At 27.0% G+C, this 26,874-nt stretch overlaps 1 protein-coding gene across 1 annotated transcript; it reads right to left on the bottom strand.

The window, feature by feature from the left end:
- Window positions 1-468: 468 nt before the first annotated feature.
- Window positions 469-26,874, bottom strand: LOC129957353 (guanine nucleotide-binding protein G(q) subunit alpha). The gene is made up of 8 exons (XM_056069638.1): window positions 26,479-26,874; window positions 18,598-18,782; window positions 16,957-17,111; window positions 14,309-14,437; window positions 12,233-12,362; window positions 8,792-8,945; window positions 2,134-2,241; window positions 469-1,385 (listed from the first exon to the last, which is right to left on the bottom strand). Exons 1-8 carry the CDS (start codon window positions 26,594-26,596, stop codon window positions 1,303-1,305), a joined length of 1,062 nt encoding a protein of 353 aa, XP_055925613.1. The 5' UTR covers window positions 26,597-26,874; the 3' UTR covers window positions 469-1,302.

Below are 26,874 nucleotides of genomic sequence, written 5' to 3'. Positions count from 1 at the left end.
TAAAAAGCTGACTGTAAAAATTTACATACAATAACATGTTTTACAGAACTCACTTTAATATTCTGAAATCTTTTCTTTTGATAGCATATAAAAAATATGATCATATCGAAGAGTTGGCATTTCTGAGCAAGTATCACGCAGGAAATTTATGTCGCCAAGTCAGCACTCAAAATTCACTTAATCAGACAACAGAAATAAAATAATTGTTCAGGAAACACATTTTTAATGAGAAAAAAAAATGAACCAAAATAAGTGACCTTTTATAAACTGAACCTCCGTTAGGGAGATAACAATTTCCATTCAATTGGCACAACTAAAAAATAATACCATCTTTGATCAGGCAGACAAGCTCATCAGGCAATACTAGAATAGAAAATATTTACAAACAGTGACTAGTCAAAAAGTATTGGGCCTGTGACTTGTCAATATCTAAACATTCATGAAATTAATTTCCTTTTTTTTTTAAAAAAAAAAAAAAAAAAAGCTCAAAAAGCAGTAAATTTAAAAGAAAAAAAAAAAAAAAGGATGGCCAACACCAGAGACCAATTGGTCTCTCCACCAAGCTTCAGAAACTGGCTTAAAGAAGAAAATTTTCAAGCAAGGCTTCAAAGGAAAAATCACCAACAACTTTCTTCCACACAGTTCTTTGGCTTGCACATCATTAACATATGTACATGTGCATATAGACTTCCATCCACACATGACTATCTCCCATACAAAATCCAAGTGCCATTGACAGTCTGTGGCACTCTGACACAATACCCTTTTAATTACAGTAATTTCATAACACTTCCAAATATACATATATAAACAAACACATCTATCAGTTAGCACTCACTAGAGCATGTAAACTAGACCAAATTTAAATTTGGCACCATTCGGTGTGCCAAATGCATTCACAATTCGCAAGACTCTTTATTTATTTATTATTTGTTTGCAATGTAAAGCACAAAGATGTGAAAAAATGTACACTCAATGACTGTTAAAAAGTTAATGCTAACAATGATGCATGTTTCCATTTTTTTCCCCTTTCAAACAGCAGCCATCACTTTTTTTAAATTCTGTGATGGCCCATCGTTTCCGAGATAGAAAATACTGTGCAGTGTGAAAAAAAAAATTTAACTGAAGTTATACAAGTGCATGTGCAACATACTGCACCAATGACACAGAAGTGAGTGGTTGATGTTTGTTTGTTTTTCTCTTTTTCTTGAATAAAAAAAGGAGAAAAAGGAAATTTGAGGAGTCCTCTGCTTGCAGGCAGCAAGAGTTTAAGCCACTGGGATGACAAACTGAGATGGAGGTTTACACCAGATTGTACTCCTTCAAGTTGAGCTGCAGGATGGTGTCTTTCACAGCAGCGAACACAAACCTAATATTTTCAGTGTCTAGATGAAAAAGAAAAATGACATTTAATATATATATATTTAAATAAAAAAATCTATGAATAATAAAAAAAAAAAAGTCCCGACTTTTTATAAAAATACTTTATCTGGAAATCATAATTAACCCTTTCTGGTAAAATGATACGAGTATAGCTCATCATTGGTTTTTCATACCATAAAGCACAATGATGAGCTATACTTGTCATGCGACTAAAGTTACTGTTGAATATGATGATAAATTTGGTTTAAAATTCTTAATATACTGAATCCAGCAGCACTTTTATTACCTATGTTGATATCATAGACCACTATAACATATTGTTTACTGTTAAATTGTCTTGGTACAATTTACGGCCAAATAGTTATTAGTCAGTGGGCTTCTTTCATATAAACATTTAACGTAAACATCCGTTTTACTAAAGGAAAAACATGCTGCGAAATAAACACCGTAACGAACCATAAAACTAGATACTAAAGTTGTTAGTGCTTTTTGAAAAAGTGTTGAATACGAGCTTACGAATTATAATTATATCCATATCAATAATTTTAATTAACAATATGTAAGAATTATAAAATGAACGAAGTTTTTCCATTAAAAATTAAATGGTTATTTCATGCACAATTGTTCATTATTAAATCTCACTGGAACGGTTAAGAACCCCCTTTTTAAATTCAAATCTATAACAAACAAACAAAAAAAAAAACGTTTCTTTATTTAGAAAAAAAGAAAAAGCATTCAAAACATATTTACCTGTAGCACATGTAAAGTGTGAATAAATTATTTTCTCACTGTCAGGATTTAAATCAACAAACATTTTTAGGATAAATTCTCTGGCATGAATTGCATCTTTCTTTGGTCCTGCAGAGAAATTGGGAAACAACTTACAAATCATATAAATGCTTCTAAAAAAAGTTGAAGCATAAATTTCTAAATTACTCTAAATAAAAAAAGAATTAAATAGTTAAATTGAGGGGGAAGGGGGGAAGGAAATCTAAAAATGCGATATGAAACAATGCACGAAGGAAAAACATACAAAAAGTATGAATTAAATAGTCAATGCAGAGAAAAATTATCAAAACTACAACCCAGTTATTTTTATATCCATTTCAAAATATTTAAAGAAGTTAGAAATCAATACTGTATAATTTTAACAAAGTAATTATCAGAACCATATCGTCTGGGCAAATTTAAATATATTTATTTAAAAGATAACAAATATGAGGCGAAAGTCAGTACTTTATTGTAACCTTTGCATATCTTAAGGATACATTTCACACTTTTCTCTTTTTATTACAGAAAGCTTTGGTTTCAGTTTATATGGAAAGAAAATGCAATTCGTCAGATGAAGAATGTGCTGGTATTATGAAAGAACTAATAATCTAAAAAGGTAGCAAAAATAATGATGTCAAGACTTTATTTTTGAGGTTTTTTTTTTTTTTTTCAAAGTTAATCTTAACAACACAAAATCCCCATCCTATGGAACGATTCCTCTTGCGTATGCCCTGAAAGGATTAATGGTCAATGAAACTTTTGTGACATATCTGGGACACATCAAAGGCTTTTTATTTATTTGTTTTTTACAGGTCTTTTATTGACATGATTCATATTCTGCTTTCAAGCATCAGTCACATAGGTGCTTTACAAGATTCAGTTGTAAAAATTTTTAAGGCCTGGGATCTCATGTTTTCTTATGTACATTTTTCTCCAATTTGACAGCTTTTTCATATAGAGTGTGCGGGGATGTACAGCAAGAGAAGGACTGCAGAAGAAAATTTCTACCATATAATAAATTGTAGGGAAAAAAAAATGTTATAAAAGCAGAAAACAATGTGGAGTTAAAAAAAAAAAAAAGAAAAGAAAACCGCAAATCCACTGAGGAATCCCATCCTCATAAATCAGTCATTTCTTGAAAATAAACAGAAGCTTTCACAAATTGGTAAATAAATTTTTTAATGCAAACAAAATGAATACAAAATAAAATTAATTAAATCTCGTCTTTTATTCATTCGCTGCATTCATTAGTCTTGTATTTATAATTTCTGCTAAAAAGAGTTGTACTTTAAGCATAATGTATAAATATTTCAATCCACAAATAAAAAGTTTATCACCAGATGTTTAATTTTCAGAAAGATTATTTGAATGAAAGTAAAATGTTAACAAAAATTACATCTAAGAGAAATTGATTAATGAACAAGTCAGTTATTTGATTTTAATATTTTTCTAAGGAAAATCATAAAATCCACAGTATTTCATAAATCAAATAAATTTCCACATAAAGACATTCATCCAAAATTATAAGATGACAGAAAAAAATTGCCTTATCAAGTAAAATTGAAACCTGATGATAAAAACTATAAATATCAGACACAGAAATTGAATTTTTAATTGAAATAAGCTGTTATACAACTCACTTTATGCACACATAATGCAAAAAAATTACATTATCTAAAATTGTAACTTATTTTAATTAATTTTTTCTCTCAAATATGGAGGATGTATAATTTTTATTGATTTTTTATTAAGAGTTTAACATGCATGCACGCATATATATAATGATATCTTCTAAATCTAAATTAAATCCTAATTAATTTCCTAATTTTTATCTCAGTTTAGCCCATATTAACTTCACTCTGAAATGTTCTCTTCTTTCCAGATTCAATTCCACCTTTTTTATTAATTAATGCAACAAACTCTGTAAAGTTGCTGACAAATTCCCACATTTCGAGGGAATGGATAAATATTTGTTGATCTGAACAATATCTTTCAAAAGATCCCTATAATTCCCTTACCAAAATCGATGCATGTAAAGAAATCCTTATCAGAATTTCACAACATATAATTATGGGGATAAATATTTCGTTTGCTCTTTTCTCTTTTGTGTTGTGATGTAGATGTACCTTGTTGCTTCTTGCTTCTATAAAAATTATGCCTCCCAGAATAAAACGAAGTTTTAAAATTACAAAAGTGTCTTCTCTCTTTGGCCATGACTCTACTTCAAAAATATGTGTTTTATATTATATAAAACACACTAGAACTGTGTTACAGAAAACACTGAGTTACACTATATTATATATATATATATATATAGTATAACTCAGTTTAAATCAAGAAATGTCAAAAAAGTTTTCTTGAATCAATTTATATAATGTTTTGCTTCGACATTTTTTTGAATTTTTAATGAATAAAACATTTACTCAGGTAAATGTCTGGGCAACAGTAAGATTTGAATTGCAGTGGAACAAGAACACACAGTTTTAAGAGTTAAATTTATATAAAAGTTGTCATAGTTACATTTCCAAAAAAAAAAAAAAAAAGAGAGAGAGAGAGAGAAAACATTACTTTGCCTAAATTAAAGTGAAAAACATTTTAAAATAACTACAATTGCAAAGGAAATTCTTTTGGCACAGAATGATTAACAATGAGTAATCATTTGCACTGATTTTAACAATATTCACACAAACATACATATTTTAAATACTTTGTTTCTACTAATTATTAAAAAAAGTCACGCTACATGGATCTATTAAGTATTAAAAGATAGTATGACTTATTAATCATTTTTCCAGCAGATGTGATACAGATTTGAATGCACAAAATAATGAATTGTGCCAAACAAATACCAAGAAAAATAAGTATGATTAATTGAACAATAAAATTAAAAAAAAGAAGTTATACAAAAAATGCATGAGATATTATATATATTGAAAAATTATTACATAAAAAAATCATCGATCTTATGAATGACAAAATTTAAATAAGAAAGCACATTCCAGCAAACGTGGAGATTTTTCAATTTTCCAAAAGCATATTAAAACCATAAAAAAAACTAAATCAGAAAGACAATAAAACCATTTAATCTCCAGAAAAATTAATTTAAAAAAAATTGAAACATTAATTTATAATTAGGATATTAATATTCTATTTAGTTCTAAATTTTCATTCACAATAGTACAAGTTTATCTACTTTTCTCGCAGAGTAGATTGATAACAGCTAGAAATAATCTACTCAAGCTACAAAAAAGTAAGACATGAACCTAAGAAATCCATTCCTCACCTCCAACTCAAATTCCTAATGTCCACATTATTTACAAATCCAAAGAAAATTTACTACTTCTATGATAAGTTGTTTATAAAACAGGGTGTGTAGTGTGAAATGAATGCAAGAATTAAATACTTTTAAGCACCTTAGTGAAAAAAATTAAGCACTTTCATAGATGCATAAATACATAAACTCAAGAAATTTTCTACTCATAAGATTTTTTTTTTTGTCTTATAATAAATTATAGTTTTTATAGAAAAATATCTATTTTTAAAAAAATTTTAAATTTTAATCTTTGATTAAAAAACAACTTCTGAAATTTTAATGGATGTTTAGATGTTGAATTCAGCCTCATCTGATTTAAATTGGCAACATTATCTTTAGTAAAAATTAATACAAAGAAACTCTGAAAATTTTAATTAAGAGCAAATTGAATAGAATCTATGTATGTTACAAGCATTAAAGATCAAATCATTTGTAAATTCTACAAAAACGTGTTTACAAAATTATTTTCACAAGACATGGAGCGAAAAAAAAATATGCTAATTATATAAAAAAAAATGATAATCAATAACGTTTTAGTTCCGAAAACTTAATTTATTAACACTAGATAATGCTGACTGATTTTCATCAGAATAATTTTAAACTTAAAATGTTTTTTTAAAAAATCAGAAAAATTAAATAACTTCTACGTTTCAATAATTTTCATTTTTTATGTGTATAATTTTAAAAAATTTACGTATAGAAAGTAACTGAATTTCCCTAATCTAATTCTTAAAATACTCAACTCAAATTTCAGCATTAAAATGACAAAAATCTGACTATTATTTAGGATTGATAAATTAATATATATAGTTTTTATTTAAACATTATTTTTATTTAAAAAATTGATTATTTAAGACATTTTCTATTCATATAAATATTTATATACATAGAAATAATAAGCATAGAAACAAGAACACTATTATTACAGTTAGTTAGGGAGGTAAATAGAGAAACATTATTACAGCTATTTTTACAATTTAAAAAAAACATTCTCATTGACAATTTCAGATTCTACATCTTATAAAAGCCCCCCCCCCCCTGAATGTTGTTGCACTTCACTACGAGTGAAAAATCCTTTGTTTTATTAGCTTTCCGTGACAGTTCTTTAACTTCTACAGTGTATAGTATTTGTGGGTTGCTGAATATATTCAAGGAAAAATAGGTAGCATTCATTTTCTGTGGAAGATAACTTACAGCTGCAGTATGAGATACTTTCCGCTTTGTGTTCACTAAGGGATTTTTGCATCATGTTTATTTATCGGAACTGAATTCCGAACATATCCTACTATGAATTTGATTCTTTCGATCTAAAAAATGAGTTTACAAAGGAGAGTGGTAAAAATTCATTGATGGAATGTGAGTGGCTAGTATTTTTCTAAAGCTTTAAAAGCGGATGAAATCCATTAAAATTTTTTAATTGAATTTCTTATTAAAATTTTGCAAAATCCATCCTTAGTGAGCCTCTAATATCCAAAAAGTAATTCCCTGCTAAATTTCACGTCCATTATTTCAGTGATGCTCTGTATTAGTCAGGCAAATCTATATATACTGAGAAAGAAATATTTCACTGGAGAAAAAAATAGTGTAAAAGTTACAAAAAGAAAAGAGTTTTAAGAAATGATATCTAAATCATAAAGGTTTCCTAAAACTTTATTTCATTTTCTTTTTTAAATATCAGACTTAGTTTTTATTTCTAAAAAACTCTGCTAACATTTGACAATATTGGTTTAAAAAAAAAACGATAATTTTCAAAGGAGTGGGGACATTTAAAAAAGTACACCACAAAAGAAATGATTGAAAACTTATGTCTTCAAATTAAAATTTCATCTCACTGGCTTTTACTCTGTCAACTAAAATAATTACAGTTGCAATAAATAATCGTACAGTAAATTCCCTTTCGTAGTCATTCAAAAGATCGCTCAAAATAATATATTAAGAATGATGATCGAATGTGAAAGTGTTTCACGGCAATAAGAATAAAAGCTAAATAACAAATATCTTTCATGTGCTTTTTTAGAACAACTTCTCATATCTCTGATTCATCTATTTCTTTTGCACATCATACTGCATTCTTATTTTTCTATTGGAGCTATTTTTGATCAGAGCTAATCTGTACAGTCTTTAAGAACACATGAAGAGTTGAACACAGTTACCAGGCATAATTAAAATAAATTATCTTCTATTTAGAACACTAAATGTAAAAGAAGTACAAACATTTTTCGAGTTTCAACCAGTTCACATTATTTTGTATTTCGCTCTTTCAGAATAACCATTCCAATATTTCAATATACACCAGTGCCCAATCTTGAAAAAAGGAATGAAAAAAAAAGTTCATTAAGAATTATCCTAACATGGGTTGAAACTCCTATATTCCTTCACTGAATGCTTCCCTTTCATTGGTTTTCCCTTTTTATATATCCAGTAAACAAAGATTCATGACTGTTTTTGATTTATCGTATTCAGAGAACACAAAAACATAAAGGAATATCTTTGCACTTCGAGAAAATTAAGCACTTTTAAGGACTTTTTTTCCCAAAATTAAGCACTTTTAAAGTGCTTAAAAATGGTTTTCAAATTTAAGTACTTTTAAGGACTTATCATGATGCTATGCACCCTGTAAAATTTGCTTTCCACAAATATTATATATATATCAAACATTTATGTAGGTACAAAATCAACCGAGCAGATGGAAAAAGAGTCATGTAAATGAAAGGAACAAATTCCCCATATTTAAAGTAAATGAAGGGAGATTCAAATAAATTAAAAGTATATATTTTCCCATTCTATCAATAATTTCCTTAACTGAGGTAAAACCTTTGCCATTGACCTATGGATTCATTAAATCCTTTAATTACTGAAAGATCTAAAACCACATACACACAAAAAATACAACATATAATTGGGGAGATCTAGAGTGGTGAAATGTTTTTCCCATCACAAAAGAAAGTATAAACACCTGGATGATTTTTTAAAGCCCCTTATATAAGGGCCATTAAATATAAGCAGCTTTTAAGGATTTTTAATGACACTATGCACCCTGAATACAATACCAGTCTGGTTTAAAATCATTTTTTTTTAATAAATGAACTAAGATTATACAATAAATTTAATCATAATAAACAACCATGCAATCAATAATTAGAAAGAACTTTCAAGAAAAACATACATTGCAAAATTATACATTTGTCTATCTAAAATTAAATTTCTATCAACAATTTCAGAAAGCAATTAACAAAAATAAAAATTTTCTTATTTATATTAAAATTTATTTATATATACTCAAAAAAAAGAAGACAATAAGAATGGTAAAATTCATTTACTTACCATCATATTCAGGGAAATAGTCTACTAAATGTGAATACATGATCTTCTCTTCTAGTAAATCTTTCTTATTAAGAAATAATATAACTGAAGAATTCTGGAACCATGGATATGTGATAATCGTTTTAAACAGAGCTTTACTTTCTTCCATTCGATTCTATAACACATACACATCAAGACAAATTACAAAAGATACACAGAACAATAAGCATTGAAGATGCACAATAAAATTCAATTAAAAATTCCTGCATATTAATATCATCCATGCTCTCTTTCAACAAACACACATAATTTCATAAATCAAAGTCTATATAATGGCAATGCTATTTCATAAAAGTAATTAGTTCCACTCATCAGTATTTAATAATGAAAAAAATTTAGATAAAAAAAATGGAAGATTTAATTATTAGCAATATTTTTTTTACTTAAATGAGACAGTAAATGACAATAAGAATGTAACAAAAAAAAACTTAGAATTTAAGAAAATAGGAACTATATATTAATGAATTATTAAAAGCATATTAAATAGAGCACTTAAAAGGAAAATAACTGAGTTTTTTTTTTTTTTTTTTTTTTTTTGAAAAAATAACTTAAATAGACATTAAAAAAAAGAAGCTCGTAACAGCAAAACACTATATACAAAACAGTAACTAATTTTTAATACTTAGAAGAAAAAAATTAATGATGAGTTTATTTACATTTCTACAGGATATATATATATATTACAAACGTATTAGAATCAAGTTAATAGGAAAAACAAAAATCAAATAAAAATTAAACCAAAAAATTATTAAAAAAATATTAAAAAAAGAATCCGGCCTGAAGACTTTTTCAAGGGTCACCCTCAGGCAGGGATTCAAATAAAGGGATTTTTTCTGTGAGGACATACAGACTTTGTCTAATAATGATTCCTCGTGACCCGAAAATCCCCTGAAATTATGCTCAAGAGATATACCATTTTAACAGAAAGGAAATACAAAATAACAAATTAGAAAAAAAGAACCACAACAAAGTAAAAATACAATAAAAACAATAACAATAAAAACAAAAACAGCATTAAAATTAAAATTAAAAACGAAAAAGCCAGAACATACCATCCAACAGTCAAGGAAACTTTAAACAATCGATTGTGATTTCCTGTTTTTAAAAAAGTTAACGGTAAATTATGTGAACAGAGGTAGGCACCCAGCGCCATCTATTGAGTGATCCAATATGCAAGTAAAGTTCTATTTTTTATTTAAGCCAAAGGATTAATCCCAAACCATACTTTGTTTAATTAAAATTTAGTTTCGTTTTCAAACTTTTTCTTACTTTAGAGTGGTTTTATATATTTTATATATATATAAACAAAGATATGTTTTAAATTGAAACCAAATACATAACTACTTAAAATTTCAGCCAAAGTGGAGGAATATTATATATTATATACATACACCAAATTAACAGCTCTAATCTTCAATATCATGGGAAATGAGTTGACCTTTTAAAGCATTTTGGTAACAGTTTAATCACAATAAATGAGTAATAAAAATATTTTTAATACGAATATCACTGCAAAATACTATAAATAAGTACTTTTTTAAAAATGATTTCATTTTATGTTTTTTGTATAGCAAATAACATTCCTCTGTTTTAATTTAAGAATTAATCTATTTCATACCAAAATTCTTCATATGAACTGAAATTGAATGAAAGCAAAATTAATTAAAATCATTGTGATCCCTTGCTTGATAGTAAAACTTTGAAAATAGCATTGCATGCATTGATATTAACATCACTTGAAAAAAGAAAATACAATTCCAGAAATCTAGGTTATTTATTTTACAATTGTGTGCATTTTTCAATAAAATGCATATGAAGATATACTGACATACATGTAATATTGATGATGTATCAATTTTTGAGAAAGAATTTTTGCTATATACTTTTGATTATATTCAGTTTAACAACTATTTTATTGCCATTAAATATTTTCAAATTAACACAGTAATTTATAATGTATTGCATGCATTACTATCATCTTTTTAACAAAACGTTACCTTTCTTTGAAACTCTATCACTAATAATATTCTATTAATTTTCATATTTCTGTTAAAAAAATTACAATTTATTAAATCTCAATATTAAACATTGCTCAAATCTTAATTTAACGAAATGACATAAATACTTAGCACGGCAGACATGCTAAATACCATCACAGTAACATTTGCAGATTTGTAAGTATAATCAAAATTAAATAGAAAACAGATGCCAGAACAACAGCAATAAAAATTTTGTATAACAGAATCGTGATTTGGATTAGATTCATAGAGGGAACATAAAAACAGCAGAATTCTCCACTATTAGAAGATCAGATTGACCCAATGTTTCCATTGTTGGGCTTTTCTTGAAAAGAGTTACATGATTTGTAAAGAATAATTTTAAAATTAAACTAAAAGGACAGAAAAAATTTCACTACTCAAGTAGCTTCAAATTCTGTCAATAATATATCAATATAGAAGCCTATGCATTTATACAGAGTTTATGATAAATTACTGAAATCATATTGTAAAATTGTTGAAACACTCAAGAATTTTAAATTAAAAATAACATCAACTAGAAACACAAAAATGACAATTTCTCCATTGTATTAAACTTTGAAAGGAGAAAAGGTTTAATAACAATTTAAAGAAATGTTATCACTATTTATAAGAACCAAATTCCATTAAGTGTGCTAGACAGTTCATGTTTTAAATAGAAGATATGAAAATTAGAACTATATTAGAAAGAAAATTTTAGAACTATATTAAATGTTATCTAAATGTTTAAATTTTCAGTATGCAAATCCAATTCAGTTTTTTCTTTCTTATCAACTATAAGTTAATGAGAGCAAGGGAATTGAAGAGTGTAAGTACATAAAAAAAGAAGATTGGAAAATCCTAAATAATTAGTCTTTTCTTCATTTCCAAGAAAACCAGGACGCTAAAGATAATAATAATAATAAATAATAATATTATAATGACTAAGGAGACTAAATGGAAACCAGGACATTAATGAGACAAATTTAAAGTCAACAATGACACAAAAACAGAATAGAGTCAAAACTATAAAATATCTGTAAAGAGATTTCAAAAATTAAAATTAAATCTTGGATAAATAAACACAAGCCTCAAAGGAAAAATATAAATTCTTCCCAGAGATGAAGCACATACTTTCCAAAAGAAATTTGATGGGTCCCTAAAGGAACTTTTTTTGGAGGAAAAAATATTTACCATTAAATAAAATTTTATTAAAAAAATTATCTTAATGTGCAACTTGATGAAGGTTTTAAAATCAGGCCACATTTTTGCAAAATGCAGATTATATATATATTTAAAATACTGACAAAACCCTCCAAAAATTGGCATGCAACTATAGTTTTGGAACATAGATTCATGAATAACAAACAACAAAACATAACTATACCTCATTATCAGACTCGAACAGAATTTGGTCATATTCACTTAACGCAACTAGGAAGATTATAGACGTAACATTTTCAAAACAATGAATCCATTTTCGTCTTTCAGACCTCTGTCCTCCAACATCAACCATTCTGTATAAAAAGATTTCAAATTATTTTTGCTTTTACAAACTTAAATCATAAATAATTGGAAGTTTAAAGTTCTGATTCAATAAAATAAATAAACAAAATTCTTTTACTGAAAATTGAAATAGAATTAAACAAGGAAATTTGCATCAGAAAAACAAATATATAATGCTCATGCCCAAAATTCAATGCAATTTTGCAAACTCCCTTGATTTTATTAATAAGTCAGAAAAGATTAAATAAAAAAGAATTCGTAATAGGTGTGCAAGTAGAAACTCTGCTTTTTTCCCCCAGTTAAATCCAACTTTATTGAAAAGGTACTTGTTACAAAGATTAATAATTAAAATATTTGCCATTACCATCCATGATCTCTTCTCATTAATTGGGTAGATAATGAATACCTCCACTATCACAACTTGCTGGCTTCGAAGCAATACATTCATTGAATTATTTTTGCACATCTTCAACTTTTGTAAACCACTGATCTTTCAAAAATGAAGACATTGATCTGAATAAGTAATAACTGGAAAGAGCCAAGTCTGGAGAATACACAACATACTGGACAACTTCATAGTCTAAGAACAAAATGAGTTTCCGAGTTCATTTTACTATATGCAGGCAAATATCGTCATTCAATATCACTTGCCACGTTCCAAAAAATGATCTTTTTCCTCCAAAGCATCATTTAATTTGATCAACTGGCCTTGGTAACATTCAGCTAGAACAATATGATGAGGTTAAAGAAGCTTGCAATAGATTACTCCTTTTCAATCTCATCAGACACACAATAACACTTTCTTGGCATGAAAATTCATTCTTGTAGCCAATGTTGATTAATTGACCTAGATCAACCCATGCTTTCCTTCATATAGGACTGTCATACAAAATACACTTTCCATTCCATCACTTGTAATGATTTTGTGTCAAAAATTATCTGTACAAAGAAAGTAAATTCATGCAGATATCAACTCTCCAGTTTCTGCTTTCTTCCAACAGTATCATTAAGAACTTATTTTCTTTCCTTCTGTATCTTTCCAATAGCATGCAAATCCTAATTGTAATGAAAACGCTTCTTGAGTTTAACATGAATTTTCATCTAGTAAAATTTGAAATTCTTTATCTACAATATTTTTGATAGCAATTGGACATGGAGTGTTTTCGAAACTAAAATGTTCATCACAAATTCTTAATTGTAATGCAAATCATTCTTTTACTGGTGAATGACTAGCAGAACATTCATCCAAAGTTGGATTAATAAACTCCATAGTTTAAAGAACATTGTATTCACTTAAAAACAAAATAGAAAGCAAAAGTGTAAATGTTGCTTAAGGAAATTCCATCTTTCATAAAATTGATACACAAAAAATGACAGCTTGTAAATAACTGAAACTTATGACCAAAGAAATAAAAATGATTAAGCTACTTATTTCCCAAAATGAAATCAAACTGGATATCTTCAACTATGTTTTAAATGCAATGAGCTTCAGAAAAGAGTTTCAACTTTTACATCCATTATAACTATATAAATAATTTATAGAAAAAAAAATCAATATATAGACCAAGAAAATCAACAAAAAGATTTTCATATATTAAAACACAGTTTATATTGTGTTTCAAACTAAATGCTAAAAATTATTGCTAATTCAAACTAAAAGAATAAACATTTTTCTAAATAAACATAAACATTTACCTAATAAAGCATATGCAACTGAATTTAAAAAAACATATGTTGATATTTAACTAAATGAAACAGATTATCCAATTCAATTTTTGCTTCCAATCATGAGCAAAATTTTCAATTAGTAAAAAAAACAATGTAAAATTTTGAACAACAACCTTATCAATCTCTATCCTATTTTACATATCATATTCTTACTTCAAAAACATGCTCCAATCTGCAGAAATATCATAAAACTAAACTATAATATAGAAAAAGCTTTTGAGAACCATACCTAAATATTATTGAGTCCAGATCAAAAGGATACTCTATGATGCCAGTAGTTGGAACTCGGACTCGAAGAATGTCTTGTTGTGTTGGCAAATAATTAGGACTAGACAATCGATCCAGATCAGACAGATAGCTGGAAGGCACAAATAATTAATGGCTGCTACAAACATAAAAAATAGTCAGTACTGAATGAATTTAACTGGGAATTTAGTCTAAAGAATTAAAAAGGAAGGGAAAAAAAAACATTTCAAATATATATTTTAACACATGTTCCTTAACAACTTCATTCGCCATAGGTGATTAAATTTTGTTTATTTAGAATCAGCATATTATTTTGTAGTTTTCTGCAACTAAAAAAATAAATATGGGCTATATTTCATTAAACTAGAAATCCCTTAAGAATTTCTAGCTTAATGAAATACAGCCTCACTACATTTCTCAAAATGCTTTTTAGAACACATGCATATCATAGTGAGATCTTATTAATTAAAAATTCTTCAATTATATAAAGTTCAAATGAGATATAAAACTAACAAATTTTACAGATAATATTGTATTTTCAATTACAAGAAAAATATAAATACATTTCTACAGCCTAGATTTCTCCCAATGTTAAGTTAAACCTAGCAATTTTTCTTTCTTAACATTAAATAACCAAAAAAAAGAGGGAAAAGATCAAAACCATTCAAGTTTTTGATAAACAAAAATTATGCTCTGTTTTGTAAATGAAAGTTTTAAAACATGCATTTTTGTATCCCAAAATAGGCTTATCATTTTGTATCATTGCCAAAATAGGCAAAGGCTTATCATTTCAAATTTATTCTCTCTTTATTATATTTTGTTTGTTTTTGCTATTTTATGGGTTTTTCTGGAATTTTGAAACGAGATCACAATCACTACTGATAAATATTATTGTTTGACTATTATGAATGATTTTGAATAATATTTCTTAATATTCAGAATTTAATCTTATATTGCATTCCAATTTCTCAAATCCAAAAATATTTATTGTTTGCAGAATATTTACTATCTTGCAATTACTCTGGTGACATCTTAACACCATGCCGTCTGGCAACACCCCAGTGGTGTCATATGTAAAGTGTTGCTCAACGGCCAACGACACCACGGTGGTGTTGATGTTATTTAGCGTGTTTGTAAAACTTGACAATTTATAATCTCCGATAACCTCAAAAACTGCTAGTACCAAGCAAAGACATTTTTAAGAGACATGAGAACCACAAGGTGCTAATTGTTCATCCTAGTATAATTACATTCTAAATATTTTAACGCTGTTATATGTTGATTTTTATTATTTTCAATTTTTACTCATTATTAGTTTATTATTTACACTAGCATTTTTTATAACATATTGCTTCATTTTTTTTTTCACATTCTAATTCAAAATCATTAATGAAATTACTTTCGCTTTTAAAACCTTTTCGACCTAATCCTGTTCTAATTTATCCTGTAAAAAGATCCAGTAGCATGATAAAGTTCACACCCTTGCTTCCATCTTCACAAAACTGCAGTAAAATCTCAGAAATAGCAGCCATTTCATAGACAATAACAAAATAATTTTAGTTACTACTGAAAGTATGCATTAAAATATAAAACTCTAGCTTATGAATTAAAAAAAGAAACATAGTGTGCTAATTTAATGAGAAAAAGGTGCAGGCTAAAATGAAAATACAGATTTCTGCAAGCAATAAATTCCCTTTTGACAATGATGAAGCAATCAAATATACAATGAAATGGAAAAAGATGATGAAGACAACACATTTGCATGATATACATGTTTCATAATTGATGAAATTAAAATATTTCAATAAAATCTGCTGAAAAATGTTTTATGCATGTCAGCACAAATTACACAATTCCCCATTGCATATAAGTGAATTTTTAAAATTCCATAGACACATAAATTGGCAAGTATTTAAAATTATATTGGTATACTATGAAGTGATAACTTTCATTTGATAATACGCAATGTAATCTAAAAATGCTGAGGGTTTTTTTTTTTGTGTGTGTGTTGAAAGCTATGGGGCCGGCCACTCTGTAGCATTGTTCATGATGATATAGAGTTCATCAATGACCAACAGAGCAAAGATAACTAGAAACACATAATTCAAATTTCATTCTTTTTCAATTTTCTAATATTATCAACATTACAAAAATGATGCAATATAGAGCATACAAACATAACAAATGATTACATTTCAGCAAAATGGAGGTCATCAGTGACCTCAGTTAAATAACTGCATTACAAATAATTACACTAATTAACTTAACTGATGTAATTAATATTTCACAAAAATATTCAAAGCATAATGAAAAATTCATGTTGGCCAACGGACAAGCCATATGTAATTAGCATGGCAAACAACGAGTTAAAAAAAAAAGAAATAGCATTATAAAATTCATTTTTAAATGGGAATTTAATTTCAGAATTTAACTGCATCTGACTGACAGATAAACAAGATCAACTAATTTCATATACCGCAATTTCTCCAAAATGGCATCAAGAAATATGAAACATCAAGTTCTAGAAACAATATAATTATCCAGAAACATTTCATCCACAATCATAGAGAACTTCATGTGCTAGATAAGTGAGTATATTACAATCAAATTTACAATAACCAATGCACTAACTATTTAGCAGAATCTGTGAGTTGGTATTCTCTCCTGCGATCATAGCACTCCTGGATACCAGAATCAGCCCATAAAGATTTGATGGCTAAGATGTATGGAGCTTCAAAAGTAGTGACAGTCTCATAATCCACTAATCGGACAAGCTCAGCATTGTCCTGAAAGAGAACAATATTAAAAATATTAAATAGTCATCATCAAGATATAGTTTTATCGCTTCTTTTTTCTCACTCTCTCTCTTTACTGCTTACTCTTTCTCTTACAATCAATTCATGCTCATATAATAGCCATTCAAATATTCTGTATCAATGTCATTTTGAAATTAAATGTTTCACTTAGAAGAGAAAAATGGGTACTTATTAATTAATGATGAAAGAGCCAAAACTCAAATATATACTAAAACCAAATTGGCATTACAACCTTATGAGAGTGCTTCTAACTGAGCATCAATCTCTCACCATTCATTTGTAAGTACTTATTAATTAACTATAAAATAGTCAAAACTCTAAAAACTAATAAACATTTCATTTGGTTGTTTGTTGTTGCCAATGAATCATTAATCCTTCACTGTTAATTAATAAGTATTGAAAAATGAGCATGTTATTGTACTATAACAAATAAAATACAGTTAAATGTTAAATTGTACATATTATTGTCATGCCACAAAATGGCAAGTGAATTGATTTCATTACAACTACTGTCTTATAAAATAAAACATTATATAAATTTGCAAATGCCTATTTTAATTATATGTAAATTTTCAGAAAACTTAATTTTAGATATAATTTATAAAAACTAAATTATCTAAAAGTATATAATATTATTTAAGGTTTCAACAGAATAAATTTCAGATTCGAAATATCAAATTTATTTTGATGAAATAGAAAATTTTTGAATAATTTTGATTAATTTGAATCTGTTTATAAATTCCATTTCACTAATACAGTTAAAAAATTGCATGATTATGACTCTAGGTACTAATTACTCTCTTTGAATTAAAAAATTAATTAAAATAAGCATTAAATAACATTCACAAATTCAAACAAAAATTTTATTACAAAAAAAAAATACTTTTATTCAATTTATATTCAAGTAGAAAACTGTACTGTACACATCACCATTATGTAGATTTTAATAAACAAATAAAGTTAAAAGTATAGCATATTCATACAGAAATAAGTGTAGCATACTAATCAATAACACTAAATAATATTTTAAATAATATATTTTTTGTCTAAAATATAAAAATAATCATAATAAATAATTTTTTGTATTAAAATTTGATTGCCAAAGCAAAAATCAAAAGTAGCAATCGAAGCACATTGACATAAATACTCTAGGTAAAATTTCTATAAAATTCATAATATATTTTAGTTTTTAATGAATGTTCAGAAATTTTTATTCTTTTCATATTATAATTTAATTTTCCTAATGTACAGTTTTCAATATAATTAATACAGCAGTCATATTTAAACATGAGAAATTTAACCAGGACAACTACAGCTCATTTTGCTGGTTAAGCACTTTTGCAAAAATAAGATTCACAATAAAATCCTAGCTAATTAATTCTTCCTTAATTGTCTTGTTTTCTGAAAATTACAATGAATTTTTAAAATAACACTTAAAAAAAAAAGTAAAACATACCACATTGACTGGATCTTTGTATGGTATTTTCAGCATATCCATAGCTTTGATCATGCTTTGCATGGCCATAAAAACATTTTGATATACCAGTTTGATGAATCCTTTCTTGTCTTCATCAGAATAGCCAGAGCCATGGATGATGCGCATCTGTTTAATAAATGTACTTTTACCAGATTCCCCCGTTCCTAAGATAGAACAAAGAGGTGAGAAACCTGCAGATCATAAAACAATTAAAAACATATAAAAAATACTTTTAATACTTTTTTCATCATAATAGCATCGAACATTTCCAATAACAAATTAGCATATCTTGGCTAATTTTTTTTGGCATATCTTTGCCATGAGAAGACTTATATAAAATCCATAGAAATTTATCTTTTTTTTCTCTCTCTTTTTTATGAGGAAAATGACGTTACCTAAAAAAAAAGCAATGTTGCAATACTGTCCGAGCTAATTTCAGGTTGAAGAGTTGCAAACAGTTTTCTTATTGTAAACCCTTGCATTAAAAAAAGTAATAATAATTTTAATCATTAAATAAAATACTTAACAATCATTTGTTTTACTTTTCATATAAGAATTCTTCATTTAGTGATTCATTTGTGGATACTTTGTATAACTAAAAAATAAAAGTAAACAATTCTAAAAAGACAAAAGAAGCCTTAACAATACAAATGTTTTTATCTCAGTTTTGAAATTCTTGAATAAAAGAAAACAAAAACAAGAAGAAAGAAGTGGGAAAAACTTGAGTCTTGAAAATACAAAATTGTAAACCTTACTATTATTGTTTCTATTATTGAATCTGCCAGACAATATAAATCTCTTATGCATCTCAAAAATAATATTATTCACTAGCAAGAAAAATTAAACCGCACCTAATTCACAACATGAGATTAAGCTGTAATATATCAAACAGAATTAGTGATAATCTACTTATGCTTATTTAAAAGACAAAAAAGCAATAAGCTCTAACTTACAAATACATTTATAATTACTTCTATACACAATATAAAAGTATCTAATCTATTCTTGATGGGTATAAATCGAATAACAAAAGTCAGATGAAGCATATTTCAAGCATCTACATACATGAAAAGCTACAACAACTTATATTCAGAGCTTCGTATTCAATAAATAAAAAAAAATTAAAGAAATATAAAGAGAAAAAAACGTTAATATAATAATTTAAAATATAATCAGGAAACTGGAATAGAACAACTAATCTTATAAAAATTTAGAATTATGTACTTGATTTGAAAGAGAAAAACAGAGATATATTAAATGAATTTGGAGAAATAGCATGCAAATGCCTATTTAAAGTCAAATAAATCAGCATTTTATTTATTTTTTTTAATTTACTTAATCAAATAGCTTTCAACATTTATAAAGCAATTCACTTTTATTAAATAATTTATTAAAAACATCTAAATTGTGTTAAAAAATGCATTGAACATCACATAATTAAGGTAAAGAATCAGCCTAAAGCAGTTTTTTTTTTTTTTCAGATTTTGATAGGGATTATCATTACATGTGCCAACAAGGCAGGGGAAACACAGGGAGGCTTTAAAAAGAATGTGCTTATTGGACATTTTTCTAGCCCTTCCCGCAATGTGTGGGAAAGTTAGGCTTTTAGCCGATTCAGCAATTTTACAAAGCTCTCTTGAATTAATTAAGTAGAGACAATGGAATTGGATCAACAGATAAGAGGATATTTTAGAATGAAGTTACTATGGGCTAAATTAAGATAAAATCTTGGAAATTAATTAAATTGAAATTAAGAGTTTAAAATATCATATCATAACATACACATATATATATATATAGGGAGAAAGTGAATTAATAGTAGGAATTGAAAAAACTTCCCTTTATTTTGTCTACCTACTTCACTTTGTATAATGACTATAAAGATATCATTTTCTTTTTCTTTCTTTTTTTTAAATAAATAAACAGTTAGAATACAAAGCATATTAATATGAAATATGAGTGAATTGCATAACTACATATGTTTAAATTTTTTTAGCACTAAATCACTGAAGCATTTTCACTGGAATTGAAAATTTTTTTTATTCACCCATTTATAACATGTATTTAAAAGAATGAAAAAAAGGGGAGGGTAGGAACTTGGTATTCAAAAGAGTATATGCACAGCAATTAGAGTAAACAACATTATTTTGCCATGTAAAAAAAAAACCAATGAAATTTTAGATCCTTTGATCAACTTTCAACAAGGCACTTTTCAGCCTCAGTAATCAGCAAATTTAACAGTAAGCGATGTTTTTTCCAGAATGGAAGAATATTAGAAAATTAATTCATTTGCAAAAACTTTATACATTAAAAACTATAATTTAAATTTTAATTAATAACAAAAGCTAATCAAAATTTACGAGGAATAAAATATTCCTATATAATATCTTAAGATATCCGTTCAATTTTCTTGGCTGCCTTTGAATGTTCTTTAAGATGAGAACTTCATTGATTATGACTACAAAATGGTAGAAGCAAATGAAAAAAAAAAAAAAAAATCACAAAATATGTCAATTTTGTTAAATTTCATGAATGTTTTAAATCAGTAAAACAGTCTACAAATTTGAAAGGAATTTCATCAATGATTAACCTTATATAATTCTTAAAGCTTAAGCTAAAAATTTCATTATTTTAAAGGATTCCAGAGCATAGAAGTCATTTTTTTTTTTCAATAAAAAGAACAATGATTAAAAAAATAAATTTTGAAAAAACTGCAACAAGGTATTTTAGGATCCAGATCATTAATATCTAAATAGCAAAATATGTGGCAATAGAACAGTTATTAATATTGTTATTACTACTATTTTGCTACCTAATCAATCAACTGAGACATACATAAAAATTCTATGTTTTATCATATGAGGAGGCAGAAAAGTAGTATTGTTTCTATGCATATCAATATTCATTAGTTATTTATCAGCTTATTGTGTACTTCAAAGTTGTGCTAAAGACATTTTAAGGTTAGAGTGACTTGTTTACTTGTAAACAATTAAATCTTTTTTTTCTTCAGTTTATTGTCAAATAACAAGCCAAATACAAGAAAAGGCACATATACGATATTGCATGTTTTTTGAGTTTCACAAGGTTAGTAGCACCGCAGTTGCTACCAAAAATATTTGTTTATCCAAATGCATTAAACAATCATAAATGCCAAAGGTGATTTTCTAAATTCAAATCTAGTAATTTCAATCTTTTCAACTAGTATCAAACAGAAATATCAACAAATTTGGACAATGATAAATCAAAGGGTGGAAGTTGAAGCAAATCCATGTCAGACAATCGAGAAACTGTCAAAAAAACTCTCAACTAACCCTGGTCAGCCATCCAAGAGCATGTGCAGCAGGCTGGTAAATTAAGCAGTGCAGGTGTTTAGGCCCTACATAATCTGTCCAAAGAAAACAAAACTAACTAATCCACCATAAGCAACTTATTGCTTCAGCGGCATAACACAGATGATTTTTTTGATCGCTTGATCACAAGAGAAGAAAAATTGGTTGGCAGTGGCTATCTCTCAAAATGGCACTTTTGTGTGTTTGGTAGAGAATTCATGGGGTCGTTCATTTTAAAGTGCTGAAACCTAAACAAACTGTGAATGCAGACCTTTACTGTGAACAACTGGATTGAGCAAATCAATCTAATCAAAAAGTGCCCAGCGATTATCAACAGAAAAGAGATTATTCTGGAACATCATAATGCCAGACTGCACTGTGCAATGAATCCTAGAAAAAAAAAATTAATAAATTGGGACAGGAGGTATTGACTAATCCACTATACTCACCCGATACTGAGCCATCGGATTTCCACTTATTCTGAATGCTACATTTTCTACATGGCAAGAAATGTGAAAGTTTGGATAATGTCCAAAATACTATCTCCAGATATTTTGCTAAAAAGCCAATAGATTTTTATCGATTCCGCATTGAACATTTGCTCACTAGCCAGTAAGAAGTTGTTCATAACGAGAGTGATTACATTATTTATTAAAAATAAAAATGTATCAGTTTGAATTTAATGTAGAAAAACAACATTTCTTTCTGGATACCCTAATTATAGAAGATGAAGCTATCGATTCTAAAATGTAAACAATCAATGAGTCATTATTTATAGATATCAGGTTACCACAATTGTTTTTAATTAATTCTTACTCTGGATAAATACAAATAAATTACAAAAGTAGATTACTTATTCCAAAAATATTAAAAATGATTCATATAAGAAAATAATAAGAGAATATAGAGGTAATTTAAATCCCTCAGAAGTTGATTATTTTGAAATTTATCCTTCTTTGAACTAACCATATAATGCGAGTTTCTGTACCTTCTTCACTTTCTAGCAGAAGTTAAGAGAAAATCTTGCTGCTTATATTTATGATGTACAATGACTCGCATATCAATATTAACATGAAAGGATTGATGTTTAAAGGTAGCAGAACAGCCCACCCAAACACTATTCCTAGAAACCATTAGACTTTCATAAGCTTACACAATAAATAAAAGCAAAAAATGGTTTGAGTGAGCAATGATTTGTACTTTTCAATGGACTGTTGACCACCCATGATGTAGAGGAGTTGTTGAAAAATCTCATTTGCATTTTTAGTGTATCTGTTGGAAAATCAATGCAATTTTATAACAGATTATTGGTCTTGCATCTCTTGTTCCAAAGAAGGCTTTACACATAGAATGAAACTACACAGAAGATTACATAGGGGCGGGGGGGGGGATTTAAATTCTACCTAAAAGTCTACATTTAAATATAAGATTGATTCTACGAATTCTTTCTACAGCTCAAATATGGGAGGAAACATGTACCAAATCATTCACTAACTATACTGCTGCTCCAAATTTTCAGTTCAATTGGAATTGTTACTTAAAATATTTATGCTATTAAGGTAAATTTTTAACTTTATATGAAAGATACACACTCTTACAGTAAGCAAGCAGTAAATGTAACAAAATATAAATTTATCAATGTGTTGTAAAATTTGCACTATTTTAATATCAACCTCTATGCAGTTATCTAGTGATTGAATCCATTTGAATACAACTACATATCAAATCACAATACAACTGTGCATAAGTGTTGGTCAAGTAACGAATGAAGAATATCTTTAGTCAAAATTCAGATAAATATTAGATTGAACAAACTGACTGACCTATAAATGGAGATCCGATTTGAAACTTTTGTTTATATATCAAATACCATTAGTTTGTTACAACAACATAGATAGGAGGTCTGGGAACTTGTGGATATTTGCTACCTATTCTACTGTATTGTAATTATAAAGGAACAACATGATTCTTATAAGTAGTTCATTTATTGTGCAATTCTTACACACTTTTCTCCACAGAGTAAAAAGAAAGTATTCAACTGCTTCACATGTCTATTATTGCAAAATAATTCCTTAATCTGTATAGATTTTATTTTTATCTGTACTATTCGTATCAATGTTTTAACACACAAAATTTTTTTTAAAAAACTTGCAACTTAGTTTAAAGTATATTGAATCAAAACAAATTATATATAATTCAATGTCTAATGGTAGTTTATAATTTTTCACAATGCGGTATTTTTACACATTAATGTACACACATCCTTAATTCAAAATTTTAAACTCACAAGAAATACATCAATTATTTCTTAAACCCAGGAAATAAGATAAGTGATGTACTAATGTCGTCCAAATAATCATATACATCATTTGCACATGTGTAATTTAACTTAAAGAAATAATTATTTAAAAAACAAATTCAAGTATAAATAATCTATGCTATTCTTATCAGAATGTAGAGAAAAAATGTTTGTTTCACAAGTTTCATGACTATTTTTACCATATTATCACTTGTTCAGACTTTCCAAGGAATCTGAGAAATGGTATTAGGGAAATGGTAAATCATAGAAAGTTGCTTATCAGTAGTATGATAATAATAATAAAAAATCTAAGAGGATAAGTAAAAATTGTAAATAGAGAAAATGTCAAAAACAAAATTATACATATGGCATTTTATAATATTGCATTTCATTTTGCTTATAAGTAATATTCACAAATCTTTCATATTATAAAATTTATTATGGTGTATCTATAAATAAATTTCCAATTCAGAAATTAATTTTTAACTGTCAATACAATAAAACTTCAAAAATTTTATTAAAAATAAAAAAATAATTAACCGAGTCATATTTTAATTATCAGCAATAACGAGAAAAAAAGGCAAGATGAAATATTGGAAACAACGATAAAAATAATTCAAATTTCACTTCAGTAATGAAATATATTGTTGTAAAATATTATTAAAATACTTCTTAAACTAAAAATAGAAAAATTAATAGAAAGAAATTGATATCATTGAAAACATAATTCTTTTTTTACTTTAATGTAAAAATTAATTTTATAGTCATTATTTTTGGAAGTTATGTAGAAGAAATAAAGTCTTGTTAAATTTTTAGTTAAAAATCTCTTCCCTAAAAAAAATCCGCTCTAAGATGCACTTCCCAACATATACATATCATGTTCGGTAATTCTAAATCAAATAGTCTGCTAAGGAGAAAAAACATTTCAATTCCATATTACTTTAATCATGTTGTTAATTTTATAATATATATCTGTAAAGTAATAAAAATTAAGTCACAAAATATCAAACTTAGTAAAATGATTTAAGGATAAACAATAAAGATATAATTTAAGCATTGTTACTTCAGAGTATTATTTAATTACATATCAAAAGAACTGGGGATTGTGAATATTTTTTTAAAGCATTATAAAAACCTTCACCAAAACTTAACCTTTAATTATTTAAGAATATTTTGAGACAATTTTTCCAAGAATTTTATGTACATTTAAAAAAATTTTATGCAAAAAAAAGAAAAAAAATATCAGTATATAAAAAGCAATTATAGTTTTTAAACTACCTTTATATGCAAATTCAATAAAATGCTTTTTTCCTGATTCTTAAGATTTTATAATAATTTTAATTACTTCCTGCAATTTTTATCAATTTAAAAATTGAAGAAAATGCCAGATAAAATAAAAACACACAAAAACATAGTCTTCTTTTAAAATATATCTGCAATTTCTTCCCTAAATCAACTTTTAGTAATATAAAATTAAAAATCACTAATGCTGAAAACTAATTTTCCAGTTAGCAGAATAAATGCTATTTGAGAATTTTTTTTAAATATATTCTGAGAGAAAATTGAATGTATAAAATTAATATTTTCCTCATGATAAATTTTTTGCAATGATTTATCACTTACAATGAAATAAATTAATATCGCATTATTTTTCATAAACTTCAAATTCATTTTTCAACTAACATAAGAAATCGGCAAAGTAACGAAAATATTGAATGACAATGCTCAACTAGATAAATTCTGCATCAAAATCAAAAGAAATTATATTGTAAATCATATCTAAATCTTACATGCTAGTCACCGACGATGCTTTTTTATATAAGTAAACATAGAACAAAGAAAGTTATCACATAGGTTACATGCATGTAAAAAAATAACGCATGCAGATTTAAATAGCGATAAAAATCACCTATAATGGAGGAAATTGCAGGTTATTTATATGATAAATTAATAATCCTTTTTGGTCGCGATACACGCAATCACACTTCCAATTTTTTTTTTCAGTATGAGAAATTGAAAACATAATAAACTCAATTATAGTAAATACTTATTATATTTCTCATGCAATTCAGTCTTACGAACATAAGACTGTAATATTAAAGTCTAAAACTTATGAATTTGTAAGTATCATCAAATTTTTAAAATAATGCCGGGCGCTTATGGCCGTCATCGTTATTATACTAGGCATAATATAAATGAAATAGTTTTTTCTGAAAAAAATGGTATCCATACCTAAGAGCAATAATTTTAGTTCTCTTCGGGCATCTCGTTTGTCTTTCCGTAGTTGCCTTTCGATCTCTTGATTGATCCTTTTTTGCTCTTTCGCCTCTTCGCTGAGGCAACACGCCATGTTGACCTACAGTTCCCAAGGAACCCAGCTTCGAAAATAACACTTGAATACTTGTTTTCTTCTAAAGACATAAACAATTAAGAAATGCATGAAGTTGTGCTCAAAGAATTGTCATCTCGAAGCTCAATGAGAAACAATTACCGACTTATGTTCACACAACACATAGCCAATCATCGTTTCCGTCACATAACACACAGTACGTACACTAATCACTGGATCTAGCGATGGGTGGGGTGCGGTAATAACACTGAATATCATAGGTAATAATGGGTGATCGT

Source organism: Argiope bruennichi, chromosome 11 (genome assembly GCF_947563725.1).
Source record: "Argiope bruennichi chromosome 11, qqArgBrue1.1, whole genome shotgun sequence".
Taxonomy (NCBI): domain Eukaryota; kingdom Metazoa; phylum Arthropoda; class Arachnida; order Araneae; family Araneidae; genus Argiope; species Argiope bruennichi.
The sequence above is the reverse complement of the archived record's forward strand: the minus strand, read 5'-3'. Positions and strand labels throughout refer to the sequence as shown.